The sequence below is a fragment of the Hyperolius riggenbachi genome, chromosome 11, assembly GCF_040937935.1.
Source record: "Hyperolius riggenbachi isolate aHypRig1 chromosome 11, aHypRig1.pri, whole genome shotgun sequence".
NCBI lineage: Eukaryota > Metazoa > Chordata > Amphibia > Anura > Hyperoliidae > Hyperolius > Hyperolius riggenbachi.
The window spans coordinates 224,917,652-224,938,615 of record NC_090656.1 but is presented as its reverse complement, the minus strand read 5'-3'; the positions used below and the strand labels follow the sequence as shown (position 1 = coordinate 224,938,615).

At 44.8% G+C, this 20,964-nt stretch overlaps 1 protein-coding gene across 2 annotated transcripts in view; it reads right to left on the bottom strand.

Annotated features, from left to right (window-relative positions):
- Window positions 1–20,964, bottom strand: part of ACCS (1-aminocyclopropane-1-carboxylate synthase homolog (inactive)) — a 68,589-nt gene that overhangs the window by 38,824 nt on the left and 8,801 nt on the right. Inside the window, exons 1-3 of one of the 2 annotated variants that reach the window (XM_068261231.1) lie at window positions 19,552–19,700; window positions 5,302–5,834; window positions 1,418–1,477 (exon numbers count right to left, since the gene is read on the bottom strand). In XM_068261231.1, the coding sequence (XP_068117332.1) occupies window positions 1,418–1,477; window positions 5,302–5,730 (489 nt within the window). In that variant the 5' untranslated portion in view covers window positions 5,731–5,834; window positions 19,552–19,700. Of the gene's footprint in view, window positions 1–1,417; window positions 1,478–5,301; window positions 5,835–19,551; window positions 19,701–20,964 lie in introns of those variants that run through there. The other variant, XM_068261230.1, reaches the window with a different exon arrangement.

Sequence of the window (20,964 nt, the reverse complement as noted above, 5' to 3'; positions counted from 1 at the left end):
ATTTAAACGATGCCCAATTGGCACTAAAGGGCCTAAAGTGTGCCAAGAAAACATCTCCACACCATTACACCACCACCAGCCTGCACAATGGTAACAAGGCATGATGGATCCATGTTCTCATTCTGTTTACACCAAATTCTGACTCTATCGAGACTCATCCGACCAGGCGACATTTTTCCAGTCTTCAACTGTCCAATTTTGGTGAGCTTGTGCAAATTGTAGCCTCTTTTTCCTATTTGTAGTGGAGATGAGTGGTACCCGGTGGGGTCTTCTGCTGTTGTAGCCCATCCGCCTCAAGGATGTGCGTGTTGTGGCTTCACAAATGCTTTGCTGCATACCTCGGTTGTAACAAGTGGTTATTTCAGTCAACGTTGCTCTTCTATCAGCTTGAATCAGTCGGCCCATTCTCCTCTGACCTCTAGCATCAACAAGGCATTTCGGCCCACAGGACTGCCACATACTGGATGTTTTTTCCCTTTTCACACCATTCTTTGTAAACCCTAGAAATGGTTGTGCGTGAAAATCCCAGTAACTGAGCAGATTGTGAAATACTCAGACCGGCCCGTCTGGCACCAACAACCATGCCACGCTCAAAATCGAAAAAAATGAGTTTCACTTACCTGGGGGCATCTACCAGCCCCTTGCAGGAATCCTGTGTCCTCCCCGTCACTCATGGCTCCTCCGGTCCCCCACCACCAGCTAGTTTTGTTTTTGCTGACTCAGAGTCGGCGATCCGCCATGCGTATCTTTGCACACATTCCCGCTGGTGCAGGAAGCAAACTCAGACATTAGCAAGTACATTATTATGTGTAGCGGTTCAATGCGTAAAAATTTACTTGTTAATGTCCGAGATTGCTTCCTGCACCAGAGGGAATGCGTGCAAAGGTACGCATGGCAGCCAGCCGACTCTGAGTCGGCAAAAACAAAACCAGCTGGTGGCGGGCACAGGATGGCTGCAGGGGGCTGGTAGATGCCCCAGGTAAATAAAACTCATTTTTTTCTAGATATAAGGTTCCCTTTAAATCACCTTTCTTTCCCATTCTGACATTCAGTTTGGAGTTCAGGAGATTGTCTTGACCAGGACCACACCCCTAAATGCATTGAAGCAACTGCCATGTGATTGGTTGATTAGATAACTGCATTAATGAGAAATTGAACAGGTGTTCCTAATAATCGTTTAGGTGAGTGTATAGAGGGGGGTGGGGGACATATAGTGAGAAAGACATACTGGCCCATATGGTACATATGCCCATATAGCACAAAAAGGTAGGTGAAGAAGGGAAGAATATTTTCTTGCTTGCTGGTTTATTAAAAGGCATTTTATTGACAAGTTGTGCAAATACCACGTAGTAGAAAGCTAAGGAGTAAAAATGAATTGCATATGGGCCACAGAGAGATAAAGTGGGGGGCAACTTACCCGTTTAGACATCAGGTCGAAGCAGAGTTTATTCTCACTGGTGCCAAAGTTAATGATCCCCTGCAGGACACAGCAATCATTATCATTTATATTATTGGCATACTCTATACTGATTCAAACATTTGATCAAAACAATTGAAAACTAAAACATTATCAGCCACTGCTTCCCCAAATAACAGAAGTCTATTCAAATGGACATTCCACTTAGTTTGAAGTGGACCTGAACTCTTGCATGGGACACAAGGAAAACACAGATTAAGCCACCCTGTATGTATTTAGAGAGTTTAGCCTGTGTAATCCCCCCTCATCTCTGACTATTAAGGAGTGTCATTTGATCTCTCAGCTGTGGTAGCACAGGAATCTTGGAAATGTTTTCTCTTTCAAGGTTATTATGCTGTTGCGTGTCTTTTAGAGCAGAGAGGACGTTCTGGGTTAAGGTCCGCTTTAAAGGAAACCTAAAGTGTGGTAAAGAAAAAAAAAGGCAGTTATACTTACCTGGGGCTTTCACCACGGACGCAATATGGGAAAATCTCTACGGCACCTGCGCAGGATGGCCCATGGCGACGGGAGCGCGAATGAGGAGGCGCACGGCCACGCAGGCACAGTGGCTGGCTGGCGAGTTAGTAGAAATCAAAACTCAGCCGCATCGGGGGACCGGAGGATCGTTTTGTCCCAGGGAGGGCACAGGGCAACTGCAGGGGGGGGGGGCGGTAATAGCCCCAGGTAAGTAAAACTGCCTTCTTTTTTTTTACTTCACTTTAGGTTCCCTTTAATGCAGATAAATAACAGATTGAAACACTTATCTTTGCATTCCACTTTATGGTAAATTTTATCACATTAAAGATGCGATTCAGAAACGGCCACAGTTTCTAACAAATCCTACTGGATGGCCGCCGGGGGAGTGGCTAATCACACTGGGGGAGGGGCCGCATATTTACTGGATATCTGTAGCCAAGGAACAGATGGGCATACAAATACAAAATCTCCAGCGGCGCAAACCAGAAATCTTTTGTGTGAAAACTGGGGTGTACTTTACAAGGTGGGGAAGTGATTTGTTTACTTTATACATGTTACAGGCACAGTACGAACCTCTATAGAACATCTATAGGCAGAGCCAGCAATGTATAGAATGAGAGAAGGGGAATCGCATGTGAGGTTTCTGTAACAACTTTACTTATAGAGCCGGTATCTCCTCGGTCGAATTTATACTTTTGGCAAATCTAGGCCACAGTGACGTAACTAGAAATCACTGGGACCCCCTGCGAAACCACCCCACCCCTCTGTGTGCCTGTGTCTTGTATGTCTCCAATGCCACTGACAGGAAGTAGAGTCAGTGGTGTTGGGGACATAGAGGACGTAGGCATGCAGAGCACTGTCACCACCTGGAACACAGAAATGAGAGGTGAGTTCCCCGCCCCCTGCAATAATTTATTGAGGGGGAGCTGGAGTTAAAGGAGGGGGGGGGGCGAGGTGAGGGAGGTCCCACCACTGTGTACCCACTGCCCCCTCTACAGCGCTGCACCCACCTCCTGTCACTGAAAACTGCTCTGTGCAGGCCTCCCCACCAGGCTCAAGGTCCCCCCTGCGCCTGCTTCCCTTGCAGGGGCTATTGCTACGCTCCTGCTAGGCCAAATTGTCGTGTCTGCCCTTTTTTGTGCAGCAGCGACCCTCCCATTGTATCTGCAGCCCCCACTTCCACACGTATCTCTGATGTACAGCGAACAGCTCCCTTGGGCATCAGATTCCCATTTTCATGTGATGCCCCCTCTTTAAGATGTAGCAACACTTATTTCATGTCTAGGTGCCCCCTCCCCCTTGGGCTGCAGCCGCCCCAGGCCTGGGCCTTGGTGACCTTTCCAGAAATCCGGCCCTGGGTATCCCCCATATGGACCGCAGCAGTTCTGATGTTTAACAATGACTCTATTTACTCAGCAGATTAACAACCTGTGCATGCTGATCACTTTTGTGGTCTAAAGAATACCGCTAATGGAATACTGATGTCTGTACATTGGATAAGAGAAATTAATGCATTTATTTTAGAAAAGTGCAGCAATACAAATACACATACCACAATACACATGCAATCCTACAATTGATAATACGCATACCACAATACACATGCAATCCTACAATTGATAATACACAGTGCACCACAAGCACCAGAACCTCTCTAACTACCTAGCCAGCAACAAGAAGAGTGATCTAGCAATATGCTGCTGGGAGAACCACTCTTAAAGTAAACCTGAGATGTAATAAAAATAAAAAATATATACATACCTGGGGCTTCTTCCAGCCCTGCTCAGCCTCATCAGTCCCTCGCTTTCCTTCCAGGCCGTCTGGATCCTCCGGTAGGTGGCCCGGTAATTTGGCCAGTTGGGGGAACTGTGCATTCGCGGCTCGGGCATGCGTACCCATATCACCCCCCCATGCCGCAGAACAGTCCCGGTGATGGGAGCCTGACGTTGGAGCATGTGGATGGACTGCACCTGCGCCGACTGTCCGAATTACCAGGCCGCCTACCAGAGGATCCCACAGCCTGGGAGGACAGCGAGGGACCGATGAGGCTGAACAGAGCTGAAGGAAGCGCCAGGTATGTATTTTTTTTATTTTTATAACATCTCCGGTACACAGAGATGTTATAAAAATTAAAAAAATACATACCTGGGGCTTCCTTCAGCTCTGTTCAGCCTCATCGGTCCCTCGCTGTCCTCCCAGGCTGCGGGATCCTCTGGTAGGCGGACCGGTAGTTTGTTAGCGCTGCCACAAGCAGAATTACAAACGCACAGGTCATGACAGACATCACCTGAAGAAAGAGTGGGAGAAGGGTGATCATGTGACCATACTGGAAGTGGCTGATTTGTTCCTATAGAATAGGGCTCAGTCGGGGACATAAAAATGTTTTTCCTACTTGCTTAGACTTGGGGTTTAAAGGGACTCCGAGCAGTGTAGAAACTATGGAAAGATGCATACCATTATGAAGCTCTCTTTCTCCGCTTTCCAACGATATATAAACCGCTGCCCTACGCCTCTTAGTTTTCGCTATTTTGTTGGAAAGAGGAGAAAGAGAGCTTCAAAATGGTATGCATCTTTCCATAGTTCCTTGTATTACACAGGACGACTTTTCCCCAAAGTCGGCAGCTGAATGGAGCTACCGACTTTGAGGAAAAGTCGTCCTGTGTAATACAAGCTTTCGTGATTTTTGCGATTGAAATCACGTTTGCCGCGATTTCGATCGCGAAAATAGCGAAAACTAAAAGGCGTAGGGTGGCGGTTTATATATTGTTGGAAAGAGGAGAAAGAGCTTCAAAATGGTATGCTTCTTTCCATAGTTTCTGCACTGCTCAGAGTCCCTTTAAAGGGACACTGTAGGGGGGTCAGGGGAAAATGAGTTGAAGTTACCCGGGGCTTCTAATGGTCCCCCACAGACATCCTGTGCCCGTGCAGCCACTCCCAAATGCTCTGGCCCCGCCTCTGGTTCACTTCTGGAATTTCAGACTTTAAAGTCTGAAAACTACTGCTCCTGCGTTGCCGTGTCCTCACTCCCGCTGATGGCACCAGGAGCGTACTGCGCAGGTCTAGTATGGTCTGTGCCTGCGCCGTGCGCTCCTGGTGACATCAGGGGAAGCGAGGACACGACAATGCAGGCGCAGTGGTTTTCAGACTTTAAAGTCTGAAATTCCAGAAGTAAACCGGAGGCGGAGCCGGAGCATCGGTGAGTGGCTGCGTGGGCACAGGATGCCTGCGGGGGACCATTAGAAGCCCTGGGTAACTTCAACTCATTTTCCCCTGACCCCCTACAGTATCCCTTTAAGATGTAAATAAAAGTCCAAAAGCGCAATTTTATGTATTCTTGCAAGAGGAAGAAAAAGGAAAGTAAAACTCACGTTTGGGTTTTTGTCTTCATCATACTTGTCTTCGTGATAAGCCCTGTACCCCTCCTCCGCGGAGCCTCGGAAGCCCGACAGGATGTTACCACGATTGGACAGATATGGGCTAAAGTATTGATTACAGTTATACACCCCTCCAGCATCTGAGCCCTGAGTCTTCTTCATAAAGAGTCTCCCCAGAATATCGCCATCTAGTGGTAAGGCGGTGTCCGGCTGAGGCATGGGCACAGCCTCCCCCCTGCCTTGCCGCATCATGCCCAGCATCTGGGTAAACATGGTGAACATGCGCTGCTCATGCTGGTGGTCCAGGTGTAGCCTCCGTTCCTCCAGCCCCAGCCTCCGCTCCTCAGCATCCTGCTCCTGATCCATCCGCCGCTCCAGAAGATGGAGAAAACGCTCTTCTGAGGCCCGCTGGGCCATCAGCATCTGGGCTATCAGGTCCTCCAGGGGCTCGAGAGATTTCCTCTTCCTCCACAGGCGCTGATGCGTGCTCTGACCCGAGGAACCAGGAAGATTGGATTCACTGAAACCTACAAAAGAGAAAAGACACTTAATAGTAGTAATAACTCCATGGCCAGTCTGGCAAAGTAATGGTGGTGGCTTCTGGTGGGATGATGGTGGTGCTGGGGGCTTGTGGTAAGATTATAGTGGTGTTGGGGATGTGTGCTGGGGTAATGGTGGTGTTGAGGACTTCTGGTGGGATTATGATGGTCTTTAGGACTTCTGGAGAGATTATTGTGGTGTTGGGGACGTCTGGTGGCATTATGATGATGTTGAGGACTTCTGGCGGGATTATGGTGGTGTTGCAAACTTCTGGTGGAATGATGGTGCTGCTGCGGACTTCTGGCAAATTTATAGCGGTGTTGTGGACTTCTGGTGGAATTATGGTGGTCTTGGGGAACTCCTTATGCCCTGCTATGCCTGCGGTGGTTCTTGTGGGGGCTACATGTGGTGCAACATAAGAATTTCCAAGTCTCCCCAAACGCTATATTATTAGTGGTAGATCACAAACACGACTGATATTATCCAGTTCCATATTAATTAATTAATCGAACTAACAAAACAGCCACAGTTTCAACAGAATTTGTTTTGAGTCAGTGTTGAATATTGAAATTACTGACTAGTGTACCGGCACCTTTATTCAGCAATACCATTCCTGATCATGGGCCAGGAGTGAGATTGGAAGACTTGAGCAGCAGAAGTGGACACAGCAGTGTGAGATGAAGGGCAGGAGGGTGGGCTGAAGACAAAAGCCCCAGCAGCTAAGCCAGGCATGGGCAAACTTGGCCCTCCAGCTGTTACGGAACTACAAGTCCCACAATGCATTGCAGGAGTCTGACAGCCACAGTCATGACTCATAAAGGCAAATGCATTGTGGGACTTGTAGTTCCGTAACAGCTGGAGGGCCAAGTTTGCCCATGCCTGAGCTAAGCTCTCCATCACTAGATGCTCTCTGCTGCACAGCACCCTGTGTTATGGGGTGGAGGAGTCAATGAAAGTTCAATGGGGGGGCAGGGGATGCACAGAGGGAGGGGGAAATAGTGGCTGCAAGACCACCAAGGAAAGCAGATGGGTGGGAGAAAGGGGACATGTTCAGGAGACAGGAGCTGTGGAGGCACCAACATGGAAACCATAGTGGCAGCGAAGGAAAGGCCCCTCAGCTCATTATCAAGAAGTAGGGATGGGCGCTCCACACAGGAATTAAAGAGAGGCCAGGAAATCCAGTGGCAGTACCTCTTTTGTAAAGGAAACCTGAGGACAGCTGCTGCCGCATAGCTGTGTACATCCTCACAGTCCACGGATGCACATTTGCATTGCTTTCTTTGAGGAAAGGGGTACTGTGTGCATACATAAAAAAGGCGCCTGGAAAAAAAGGGAGCAGGGGTTTGCCGCTAGTAGAATATCGCTTAAAGTAGCAATATTGTACTGCTGGATTCCAATAGTAAAATAGCAGTAATGTTTACCGATATTTTACTATGGCTAAAGCTAACCCTACTCTCACACAGAACCCTCCCTCTACCGATGCCTAACACTAACCCACCCTGGTGGTGCCTAACCCTAAGACCCTCCACCCTTGGTGGTGCCTAAACCTAACCCCCTGGTGGTGCCTAACCCGAAGACCCCCCCGGTGGTGCCTAACCCTAAGACCCCCAGTAGAGATGGCCCGAACGGTTTGCCCGTGAACTTATTCGCGCGAATTTCGGTGGTAAGCGTTCGCGGTGAACCGCAAACTATATGCGAGTTCCACCCACCCCTTATACTACATCATTAGGGTCAACTTTGACCCTTTACATCATAGTCAGCAGACAGAGGGTAGCCAATCAGGCTACACTCCCTCCTGGAGCCCCCCCAACCCCTTTTAAAACGCAGGCAGCGTCAGCCATTTCACTCACTTGTGTGGCTGCAGTAATTAGAGAAGGGAGAGAACCTGGCTGCTGACATAGGGAAAGCTTAGTTATGCTCTTGTGTTAGGCTTGATAGGTTGCTCCTTCTTGCTGATCTTATTGCTAAAAAACACTCCTCATCCTCAACAGCTCTTTTGAAAGCTAATGTTGTTCTTGTGATCTATTTGTGTGTGTGTGTGTGTCCCACAAACACTTGTGTTGCATATACAGCCCTGTCAGTCAGTCGCAGCTGCTGGGACCTTGGCCCCTTGGTAATTCCTACTGTGCCACTGCAAGGCCCAGCACATTCAGTGACTACCTGTGTGTGTGACAGCTGCACATTTGTAATACCAATTACAGCATACCCACCTATTCAGTGCACCTACCTACCTACGTGACCGCAAGCAGTGTTATATACCAGTCACTGCACCTGTTCGCGGTACCTGTGTGTGTGACAGCTGCACATTTGTAATACCAATCACTGCATACCCACCTGTTCAGTGCACCTACCTACCTGATTGCAAGCAGTGTTATATACCAGTCACTGCACCTGTTCACGGTAACTGTGTGTGTGACAGCTGCACATTTGTAATACCAATCACTGCATACCCACCTGTTCAGTGCACCTACCTATGTGAGTGCACGCAGTGTCACTGCACCTGTTCACTGTACCTGTGTGTGTGACAGCTGCACATTTGTAATATCAATCACTGCATACCTACCTGTTCAGTGTACCTACCTACCTACCTACGTGACCGCAAGCAGTGTTATATATCAGTCACTACACCTGTTCACGGTACCTGTGTGTGTGACAGCTGCAAATTTGTAATACTAGTCATTGCATAATTGTTCACAGTATCTGTGTGACTGCACGCTGTGTAATATACCAGTCCGTGCAGGACCCTGGCCCAAAGTATAGTGCTCAGAAGAAGGCACGTCCCATCAACTCCCAAGATTGTCAGGAGGTGGTTGACTATTTAAGACAGAACACCTCATCTTCCGCAGCCACCAGCGCTACTACGAGTACCACATCTGCTACATTTTACACTTCACAGGAGTTATTTGGTGGGGAATTCACTGATTCACAGACATTATTGTTACAACAAGATGAAGGCGCTAAGCAAGTTACATCACCTCATATGTCTGAGTTAGGCGACACTATGGATTTAAAGAAGCAGGGGGAGCTCGTCATCAGGAACAGCTGGGGGCAGTGTCTGGCGCCATGTATCGCCACCTATGGACAGCCAGCCAACATGCCCTTCAACGGCAGCTGCTGATGCCACCATAGTGCCATCACCCCAGGGGGGCTCAGCTGTTTGGAAATAATTTTGTGTGTCTGCCTTAGATCAGAGCAATGCCATCTGTTCTCTCTGCCGCCAAAAATTGTGCCATGGAAAGGCCAACAGCCGCGTAGGGACAACTACCTTACGAAGGCACATGGAGAAAAGGCACAAACTGCAATGGGAAGAGCACCAGAGGAGTAGCAAAGCCACCCTCCTTCTCCTTCAGTCGCTTTCTTCCTTGCACCTTCACAATCACAGCCACCCTCCTCCACTCCGCCTCTTACCTTGAGCGGTTGCTGCTCCTCTGCCTACAGCAGCAACCAGGTGTCCTGTGCACTGATGAAACAAAATTAGAACTGTTTGGGCCCATGGATCAACGCTATGTTTGGAGGAGGAAGAACAAGGCCTATGAAGAAAAGAACACATTGCCTACTGTAAAGCATGGCGGGGGGTCAATCATGCTTTGGGGCTGTTTTGCTTCTGCAGGTACAGGGAAGCTTCAGCATGTGCAAGGTACCACGAATTCTCTTCAGTACCAGGAAATATTGGAAGAAAATGTGATGCAGTCCGTCACAAACCTGAGGCTTGGGAGACGTTGGACCTTTAAACAGGACAATGATCCCAAGCATACCTCCAAGTCCACTAGAGCATGGTTGCAGATTAAAGGCTGGAACATTTTGGAGTGGCCATCGCAGTCACCAGACTTAAATCCAATTGAGAACCTCTGGTGGGACTTAAAGAAAGCAGTTGCAGCGCACAAGCCTAAGAATGTGACTGAACTGGAGGCTTTTGCCCATGAAGAATGGGCTGATATACCCGTAGATCGCTGCAAGACACTTGGGTCAAGCTATGCTTCATGTTTAAAAGCTGTTATAACTGGAAAAGGATGTTGTACTAAGTACTAAGAATGAATGTCACTTGGGGGTTGAATAAAACTGATAATGATGTGAGCACAGAAAAGACATTTGTGGTTATTTCATGTTATATTTGTCTGACTTACAAGTGCCTCTTTGATTTAATTGTAAACAAGATGACTGAAATGATCAAAATCAATGTTAAACTGGCCAAAACACTAAATTTTCAGTGGGGGTTTAATAATTTTGAACACAACTGTAAGTCTCCCGACCCTTGAATGTGTGGTCTTCATGTGGCACGCAGCTCTGAGCACTCCGAAAACTGGAAAGACGAGGATAAGAATCTCACCAACATAAGGCCTCAATTCACTAAGCTTAACTCCTGTCTTTAATAACTCTTTTGAGCTGTTTTACAGTTATCACCATGGAAAAGAAGGACTTCATCCGGGAGCCCCATTATCCTATCACCATATTATAAAATACTAGTCGACCTAAGCTCCTTTAAAAATGGGCTCTAGGTCTGTCACCGCCACATGTCAGCGTGCATATGGATTATGCGCGCACACGCCCGGTCCCCTAACCCGTCCTTGTCCTGTCCCAATGGCTGTCAGTGCGGCACATGCGCAGAAGCGCAAAAGCACTGACACAGGGACATGGGAGGCAGAGACACGGGCAAATTATTATATAGGATCACAGGAAATAAAACTTCACCACAACCAACAAATAAAAATAGCTTCTCCAGACTGGCCAAAGTGTCCCAAATCCCTTTCCCTGCTTATCTCCAGCCATCCGGTGTCTGCCAAGCAAAGGCCATTCCAGGTGAGAAGATAAGATGTCCCTCAACAGAACACACATTTATTACTGATCAGTGAGAGAGACCTCGGCACCCATCACGCTGCTCACTAATTATTAATCCAGGTCCAGGTTCGTACAAATGATCTAATGCCAGACTTTCCACTATTACTTCATGCCCACATCTGCTGTTACTTTAGCTGCATAGGGCCTCCCTTTATTAGGAACACTATACTAATACTGGGCAGAGCCTCCCTTTATTAGGAACACTATACTAATACTGGGTAGGGTCTCCCTTTATTAGGAACACTATACTAATACTGGGCAGAGCCTCCCTTTATTAGGAACACTATACTAATACTGGGTAGGGTCTCCCTTTATTAGGAACACTTTACTAATGCTGGGCAGGGCTTCCCTTTATTAGGAAGACTATACGAATACTGGGTAGAGTCTACCTTAATTATGCACACTATACTAATACTGGGTAGAGCCTTCCTTTATTAGGAACACTATACTAATACTGGGTAGGGTCTCCCTTTATTAGGAACACTATACTAATACTGGGTAGAGCCTTCCTTTATTAGGAACACTATACTAATACTGGTTAGGGTCTCCCTCTATTGGGAACACTATACTAATACTGGGTAGGGTCTCCCTTTATTAGGAACACTGTACTAATAGTTGGTAGTGCCTTCCTTTATTAGGAACACTATACTAATACTGGGGAGAGCCTCCCTTTATTAGGAACACTATACTAATACTGGGTAGGGTCTCCCTTTATTAGGAACACTATACTTATACTGGGTAGGGTCTCCCTTTATTAGGAACACTATACTAATACTGGGCAGGGCCTCCCTTTATTAGGAACACTATACTAATACTGGTCAGGACCTCCCTTTATTAGGAACACTATACTAATACTGGGTAGGACATCCCTTTATTGGGAACACTATACTAATACTGGGCAGGGCCTCCCTTTATTAGGAACACTATACTAATACTGGGCAGGGCCTCCCTTTATTAGGAACACTATACTAATACTGGGCAGGGTGTCCCTTTATTAGGAACACTATACTAATACTGGGTAGGGTCTCCCTTTATTAGGAACACTATACTAATACTGGGTAGGGTCTCCCTTTATTAGGAAAGCTATACTAATACTGGACAAGGTCTACCTTTATTAGGAACACTATACTAATACTGGGTAGGGTCTCAATTTATTAGGAACACTATACTAATACTGGGTAGAGCCTTCCTTTATTAGGAACACTATAGTACTACTGGGCAGAGCCTCCCTTTATTAGGAACACTATACTAATACTGTGTAGGATCTCCCTTTATTGGGAACACTATACTAATGCTGGGCAGGGCTTCCCTTTATTAGGAAGACTATACGAATACTGGGTAGAGTCTACCTTTATTATGCACACTATACTAATACTGGGTAGAGCCTTCCTTTATTAAGAACACTATACTAATACTGGGTAGAGCCTTCCTTTATTAGGAACACTATACTAATACTGGGTAGGGTCTCCCTTTATTAGGAACACTATACCAATACTGGGTAGAGCCTCCCTTTATTAGGAACACTATACTAATACTGGGTAGGGTCTCCCTTTATTAGGAACACTATACTAATACTAGGCAGGGCCTACCTTTATTAGGAACACTATACTAATACTGGGTAGAGCCTCCCTTTATTAGGAACACTATACTAATACTGGGTAGGACATCCCTTTATTAAGAAGACTATACTAATACTGGGCAGGGTGTCCCTTTATTAGGAACACTATATTAATACTGGGTAGGGTCTCCCTTTATTAGGAACACTATACTAATACTGGGTAGGGTCTCCCTTTATTAGGAAAGCTATACTAATACTGGACAGGGTCTCCCTTTATTAGGAACACTATACTAATACTGGGTAGGGTCTCCCTTTATTAGGAACACTATACTAATACTGGGTAGAGCCTTCCTTTATTAGGAACACTATACTAATACTGGGTAGGGTCTCCCTCTATTAGGAACACTATACTAATACTGGGTAGAGCCTCCCTTTATTAGGAACACTATACTAGTACTGGGTAGAGCCTCCCTTTATTAGGAACACTATACTAATACTGGGTAGGGTCTCCCTTTATTAGGAACACTATACTAATACTGGGTAGGGTCTCCCTTTATTAGGAACACTATACTAATACTGGGTAGAGTCTCCCTTTATTAGGAACACTATACTAATACTGGGCAGGGCCTCCCTTTATTAGGAACACTATACTAATACTGGGCAGGGCCTCCATTTATTAGTAACACTATACTAATACTGGGCAGGGCCTCCCTTTATTAGGAACACTATACTAATACTGAGCAGGGCAGCCCTTTATTAGGAACACCATACTAATACTGGGTAGAGCCTCCCTTTATTAGGAACACTATACTAATACTGGGTTGGACATCCCTTTATTGGGAACACCATACTAATACTGGGTAGGGCCTCCCTTTATTAGGAACACTATACTAATACTGGTCAGGGTGTCCCTTTATTAGGAACACTATACTAATACTGGATAGGGTCTCCCTTTATTAGGAAAGCTATACTAATACTGGGCAGGGTCTCCCTTTATTAGGAACAGTATACTAATACTGGCCAGAGCCTCCCTTTATTAGGAACACTATACTAATACTGGGCAGGGACTCCCTTTATTAGGAACACTATACTAATACTGGGTAGGGCCTCCCTTTATTAGGAACACTATACTAATACTTGGCAGGGTCTCCCTTTATTAGGAACACTATACTAATACTGGGCAGGGACTCCCTTTATTAGGAACACTATGCTAATACTGGGTAGGGCTTCCTTTATTAGGAACACTATACTAATACTGGGCAGGGCCTCCCTTTATTAGGAACACTATACTAATACTGGGCAGGGTCTCCCTTTATTAGGAACACTATACTAATACTGGGCAGGATCTCCCTTTATTAGGAACACTATACTAACTAATACTGGGCAGGGACTCCCTTTATTAGGAACACTATACTAATACTGAACAGGGTCTCCCATTATTAGAAACACTATACTAATACTGGGCAGGGTCTCCCTTTATTAGAAACACTATACTAATACTGGGTAGGGTCTCCCTTTATTAGGAACACTATACTAATACTGGGTAGGGCCTCCCTTTATTAGGAACACTATACTAATACTGGGTAGAGCCTCCCTTTATTAGGAACACTATACTAATACTGGGCAGGGTCTCCCTTTATTAGGAACACTATACTAATACTGGGTAGGGCCTCCCTTTATTAGGAACACTATACTAATACTGGGCAGGGCCTCCATTTATTAGGAACACTATACTAATACTGGGCAGGGCCTCCCTTTATTAGGAACACTATACTAATACTGGGTAGAGCCTCCCTTTATTAGGAACACTATACTAATACTGGGTTGGACATCCCTTTATTGGGAACACCATACTAATACTGGGTAGGGCCTCCCTTTATTAGGAACACTATACCAATACTGGGCAGGGTGTCCCTTTATTAGGAACACTATACTAATACTGGGTAGGGTCTCCCTTTATTAGGAAAGCTATACTAATACTGGGCAGGGTCTCCCTTTATTAGGAACAGTATACTAATACTGGGAAGCCTCCCTGTATTAGGAACACTTTACTAATACTGGGCAGAGCCTCCCTTTATTAGGAACACTATACTAATACTGGGCAGGGACTCCCTTTATTAGGAACACTATACTAATACTGGGTAGGGCCTCCCTTTATTAGGAACACTATACTAATACTGGGCAGGGTCTCCCCTTATTAGGAACACTATACTAATACTGGGCAGGGACTCCCTTTATTAGGAACACTATACTAATACTGGGTAGGGCTTCCTTTATTAGGAACACTATACTAATACTGGGCAGGGCCTCCCTTTATTAGGAACACTATACTAATACTGGGTAGAGCCTCCCTTTATTAGGAACACTATACTAATACTGGGTTGGACATCCCTTTATTGGGAACACCATACTAATACTGGGTAGGGCCTCCCTTTATTAGGAACACTATACCAATACTGGGCAGGGTGTCCCTTTATTAGGAACACTATACTAATACTGGGCAGGATCTCCCTTTATTAGGAACACTATACTAACTAATACTGGGCAGGGACTCCCTTTATTAGGAACACTATACTAATACTGGGCAGGGTCTCCCTTTATTAGAAACACTATACTAATACTGGGCAGGGTCTCCCTTTATTAGAAACACTATACTAATACTGGGTAGGGTCTCCCTTTATTAGGAACACTATACTAATACTGGGTAGGGCGTCCCTTTATTAGGAACACTATACTAATACTGGGTAGGGTCTCCCTTTATTAGGAACACTATACTAATACTGGGTAGGGCCTCCCTTTATTAGGAACACTATACTAATACTGGGCAGGGCCTCCATTTATTAGGAACACTATACTAATACTGGGCAGGGCCTCCCTTTATTAGGAACACTATACTAATACTGGGTAGAGCCTCCCTTTATTAGGAACACTATACTAATACTGGGTTGGACATCCCTTTATTGGGAACACCATACTAATACTGGGTAGGGCCTCCCTTTATTAGGAACACTATACCAATACTGGGCAGGGTGTCCCTTTATTAGGAACACTATACTAATACTGGGTAGGGTCTCCCTTTATTAGGAAAGCTATACTAATACTGGGCAGGGTCTCCCTTTATTAGGAACAGTATACTAATACTGGGGAGCCTCCCTGTATTAGGAACACTATACTAATACTGGGCAGAGCCTCCCTTTATTAGGAACACTATACTAATACTGGGCAGGGACTCCCTTTATTAGGAACACTATACTAATACTGGGTAGGGCCTCCCTTTATTAGGAACACTATACTAATACTGGGCAGGGTCTCCCTTTATTAGGAACACTATACTAATACTGGGCAGGGACTCCCTTTATTAGGAACACTATACTAATACTGGGTAGGGCTTCCTTTATTAGGAACACTATACTAATACTGGGCAGGGCCTCCCTTTATTAGGAACACTATACTAATACTGGGCAGGGTCTCCCTTTATTAGGAACACTATACTAATACTGGGCAGGATCTCCCTTTATTAGGAACACTATACTAATACTTGGTAGGGTCTCCCTTTATTAGGAACACTATACTAATACTGGGTAGGGCGTCCCTTTATTAGGAACACTATACTAATACTGGGTAGGGCCTCCCTTTATTAGGAACACTATACTAATACTGGGTAGGGTCTCCCTTTATTAGGAACACTATACTAATACTGGGCAGGGTCTCCCTTTATTAGGAACACTATACTAATACTGGGTAGGGCGTCCCTTTATTAGGAACACTATACTAATACTGGGTAGGGCCTCCCTTTATTAGGAACACTATACTAATACTGGGTAGGGTCTCCCTTTATTAGGAACACTATACTAATACTGGGCAGGGTCTCCCTTTATTAGGAACACTATACTAATACTGGGTAGGGCCTCCCTTTATTAGGAACACCATACTAATACTGAGTAGGGTCTCCCTTTATTAGGAACATTATACTAATACTGGGTAGGGCCTCCCTTTATTAGGAACACTATACTAATACTGGGTAGAGGCTCCCTTTATTAGGAACACTATACTAATACTGGGTAGGGTATCCCTTTATTAGGAACACTATACTAATACTGGGTAGGGGCTCCCTTTATTAGGAACACTATACTAATACTGGGCAGGGGCTCCCTTTATTAGGAACACTATACTAATACTGGGTAGGGTCTCCCTTTATTAGGAACACTATACTAATACTGGGTAGGGTCTCCCTTTATTAGGAACACTATACTAATACTGGGCAGGGGCTCCCTTTATTAGGAACACTATACTAATACTGGGCAGGGGCTCCCTTTATTAGGAACACTATACTAATACTGGGTAGGGTCTCCCTTTATTAGGAACACTATACTAATACTGGGTAGGGCCTCCCTTTATTAGGAACACTATACTAATACTGGGTAGGGCCTCCCTTTATTAGGAACACTATACTAATACTGGGTAGGGTCTGCCTTCATTAGGAACACTATACTAATACTGGGTAGGGTCTCCCTTTATTAGTAACACTATACTAATACTGGGTAGGGTCTCCCTTTATTAGGAACATTATACTAATACTGGGCAGGGCCTCCCTTTATTAAGAACACTATACTAATACTGGGCAGGGTCTCCCTTTATTAGGAACACTATACTAATACTGGGTAGGGCCTCCCTTTATTAGGAACACTATACTAATACTGGGTAGGGTCTGCCTTCATTAGGAACACTATACTAATACTGGGTAGGGTCTCCCTTTATTAGGAACACTATACTAATACTGGGTAGGGTCTCCCTTTATTAGGAACATTATACTAATACTGGGCAGGGCCTCCCTTTATTAAGAACACTATACTAATACTGGGCAGGGTCTCCCTTTATTAGGAACACTATACTAATACTGGGTAGGGCCTCCCTTTATTAGGAACACTATACTAATACTGGGTAGGGTCTCCCTTTATTAGGAACACTATACTAATACTGGGTAGGGGCTCCCTTTATTAGGAACAGTATACTAATACTGGGTAGGGCCCCCCTTTATTAGGAACACTATGCTAATACTGGGTAGGGCCCCCCTTTATTAGGAACACAATACTAATACTGGGTAGGGCCTCCCTTTATTAGGAACACTATACTAATACTGGGCAGAGCCTCCCTTTATTAGGAACGCTATACTAATACTGGGCAGGGCCTCCCTTTATTAGGAACACTATACTAATACTGGGCAGAGCCTCCCTTTATTAGGAACACTATGCTAATACTGGGCAGAGCCTCCCTTTATTAGGAACACTATGCTAATACTGGGTAGGGCCCCCCTTTATTAGGAACACTATACTAATACTGGGTAGGGCCTCCCTTTATTAGGAACACTATACTAATACTGGACAGGGCCTCCCTTTATTAGGAACGCTATACTAATACTGGGTAGGACCTCCCATCATGCGGGACTATGAGGATAACAAGATAAAGGGCAGTTTCACACTGGGGGCGATTATGCTGCACCAGCTATCAGTGCAGTGTCTCCTATGAAGGCTTTCTCACTACAGGATTACATCTTTGGAAAATTGATATCTTGCTGTCTGTACCATTTTTAAAAATGATTCTGCTTAAAGTGGATCTGAACTCTAGCGCAGAAAAGAAAGAAAACAGAGAGAAATCCACCCTGTATGTGTTTAGAGAGTTTAGCCTGTCTAATTCACCCCTCATCTGTGACTAATCACAAATGTAATTTGATCTCTCAGATGTGTCAGCTTAAGAATCACCTCTGCCATGGCAGAGCAGCTAATTTGTAAACACAGGTTGTTAACCCTATGTCTGCTTCCAAGAAAGCAGGAAGTAGACACACTGCAGATTTATTACAGGATGTGTATAAGCTGTAACAAAGAAATATTTTTCTTTAAAGGTTATCATGCTGTTGCTTATTCTTTAGAGCAGAGAGGAAGGTCTGATTTCAGGTCCGCTGTAAGCTGGGTGCACACTTAGCAGTGCGCGAAACGTCACATTTTTATGTGTATGGGTTTGGATTGCACTTTCCATGCATTTGTGTTTTGCGTTTTTGTTTCTGCACATGCATTTTTTTTGCGTGCGTTTTTATGCGTTTGTGGTTTGCATATGCGTTTTATATTTGTTTTCCATGCGTTTTTCTATTGCGCTTTATGCAAATCACTAGGAAGACAACAGGAAGTGGAAATACATTCGAAAATATTGTTTAAAAAAAAAACGCATATAAAATCGCATGAAAAACACATACAAAAGGCATTACATTGCGTCCCCATTGACTTTCATTAAGTGCGTTTTTGATGCGTTTTTGAAAAATAAGCAACAAAACCAGCATTTTTAAAACGCATATTATAAAACGCATATGCGTTTTTATATGCGTTTTTTGATGCGGCCCATTGACTAACACTACAGGCAAAAACGCTGTGTTTTCCGCAACGCTAGCATTTCTGCTAAGTGTGTTCCCAGCCTAAAAGGGAATGTGTAAAAATACAGATACCTTTAAAAAGCCCTCTGACAATTGCACTGCAAAATCGCAATCACTAAGCACCTAGCAGTTGCATTTTGCAGTGTAAACTGTCTCACCATCTCACTTTCTGCCCATCAGTCATCTAGTTATAAAGTCTCCTCCCCCTCGGAGTATCACGTGATTGCAACGTGACCATGATACCCACATACAACTCACATAAAAAACACCCCTAATTTGAGCCGGCTCGCGGTGACCCAGAAAAAGCTATGATAGCACATTAAAGGACCACTGTCACAAAAATCTAAAATGTATGTAAACACATACATATAAGAAGTACGTTTCTTCCAGAGTAAAATGAGCCATAAATTACTTTTCTCCTATGTTGCTGTCACTTACAGTAAGTAGTAGAAATCTGACAGAACTGACAGGTTCTGGACTAGCCCATCTCCCCATGGGAGGTTCTCAGGGTTTTCTTTATTTTTAAAAGCACTTCGTGAATGGCAGGTGCTCTGTTCAACTGCCAAGAAAGTGTGCAGCGAGCAGGGAGGCTGGCCAGCATCTTAGTATAAATCTTTTTCAGGGAGTGCCTTTATAAAGAATAAAGACCATGCTGAGAATCCCCCATGGAGAGATGGACTAGCCCAAAACCTGTCGGTAATGTCAGATGTCTATTCCTTATTGTAAGCGACAGCAACATAGGAGAAAAGTAATTTATCGCTCATTTTACTCTGGAAGAAACGTACGTCTTATTTGTATGTGTCTACATATATTTAAAATGTTAAGATTTTCAAGACAGAGGTCCTTTAATGTAGAATTGTAGCGGATAAGACGTACAGTCACTGTGTACCTTTTCTCGACGCTTAACGCTCCTCGCTGGATCCACAATGCCTCTCCTGTAAGTTGTTTACCCTCCAGGCGCACGGCCCCCCTCCTGGCCACTGCACAAAGCCACGTCCCCGGCTCTCAGAACAGCTGTTACCATTACCGCTCTGCGATTCAATTCACAACGACTGAGGTCCAAACTCCAGCACTGGCAGCGAGCGACCAGCTAATGTGACGCCTCCTTCCTGGCAATAGCTAAGCTGCCTCGTATAGCCAATAAACCGCAATAAAATAATCACCTCAGCAAGGTCACAAGTCAGGGCAGGACGCTTTTATGTAACAAATTCTTCTTGTAGCAGATATCTAAACCCAGAACTGTTTCAGGAGGGAAAAGATTGGCAAATAAAAGGGAGATCTGTGATTCCCCCACTCGGTGGGTTTCTTATGTGACCCCACCACTATACAGCATCTCACACAAGTCAGTACACTTCTCACAACTCTGTAAATATGTTGTACCTTCTCATGGGACAGCACTGAAGATAGGACACTGTGATACAATGTAAGGTAGTCAGTGTACAGCTTGTATAACGGTAAATGTATAACTCAACACAGCTATTAACCTTTTCTGCCTCCCCGGCAGTATATCTACGCCCCTAAAAACTTCACCTAAGCCTTGAGGTGTAGATATGCGTACTTCCAACGCGATCGCCACTCTGCACGCTCCCCGTCGCTCGTACGCGCGCACCCACGCTTGTTCTCGCTGCCACCCTGTTAGCCCGGAGATCAATGATTAAGTCCCCGTAGCAATGATCAGCGGCTTCTATGAGAAGCCGTGATCATTCTGAAAAAAAAAAAAAGTTCCCTTCCACCCTCCACCTCCTGTAAGCGTACAGTGTACGCTTACAGGACACATAAAGAAAAATAATGAGGACATCTTGTGCCTAAATAGTAAAACATTTTTTTTTCTCGTTAAACACTTTTTTTTAACATTTAAAATTAACTCATTCCCTCCCGCACTCTCCCCAAAGTACTCAAAAATGTTTTGTGTATAATTAACAAAAAAAATACAATAAAAAAAATACATAAATAGTTACCTTATGCTGGGAATACACGGTACGTTTTTGAGCCATTTAGATGGCTCGATTGATAATTTCCAACATGTCCGATCTCCCGCCCAATCGATTCCTTGCTCGATTTTGCATAGGGGACAATGGGAAAATATATGAAAAACAAATGAAAGATAAGAGAATCGGGCGCGAAATCGAGCGGTGTATCGATCGGGCGGCAGAATCGAGCCGCAAAAACGCACCGTGTATTCCCAGCATTAGGGACTGAACTTTTTAATATGTAAGTCAAGAGGGTATACTACTGTTATTTCTTAAATTCTGGGCTTGTAAATAGTGATGGACGCAAAACTGAAAAAATGCACCTTTATTTT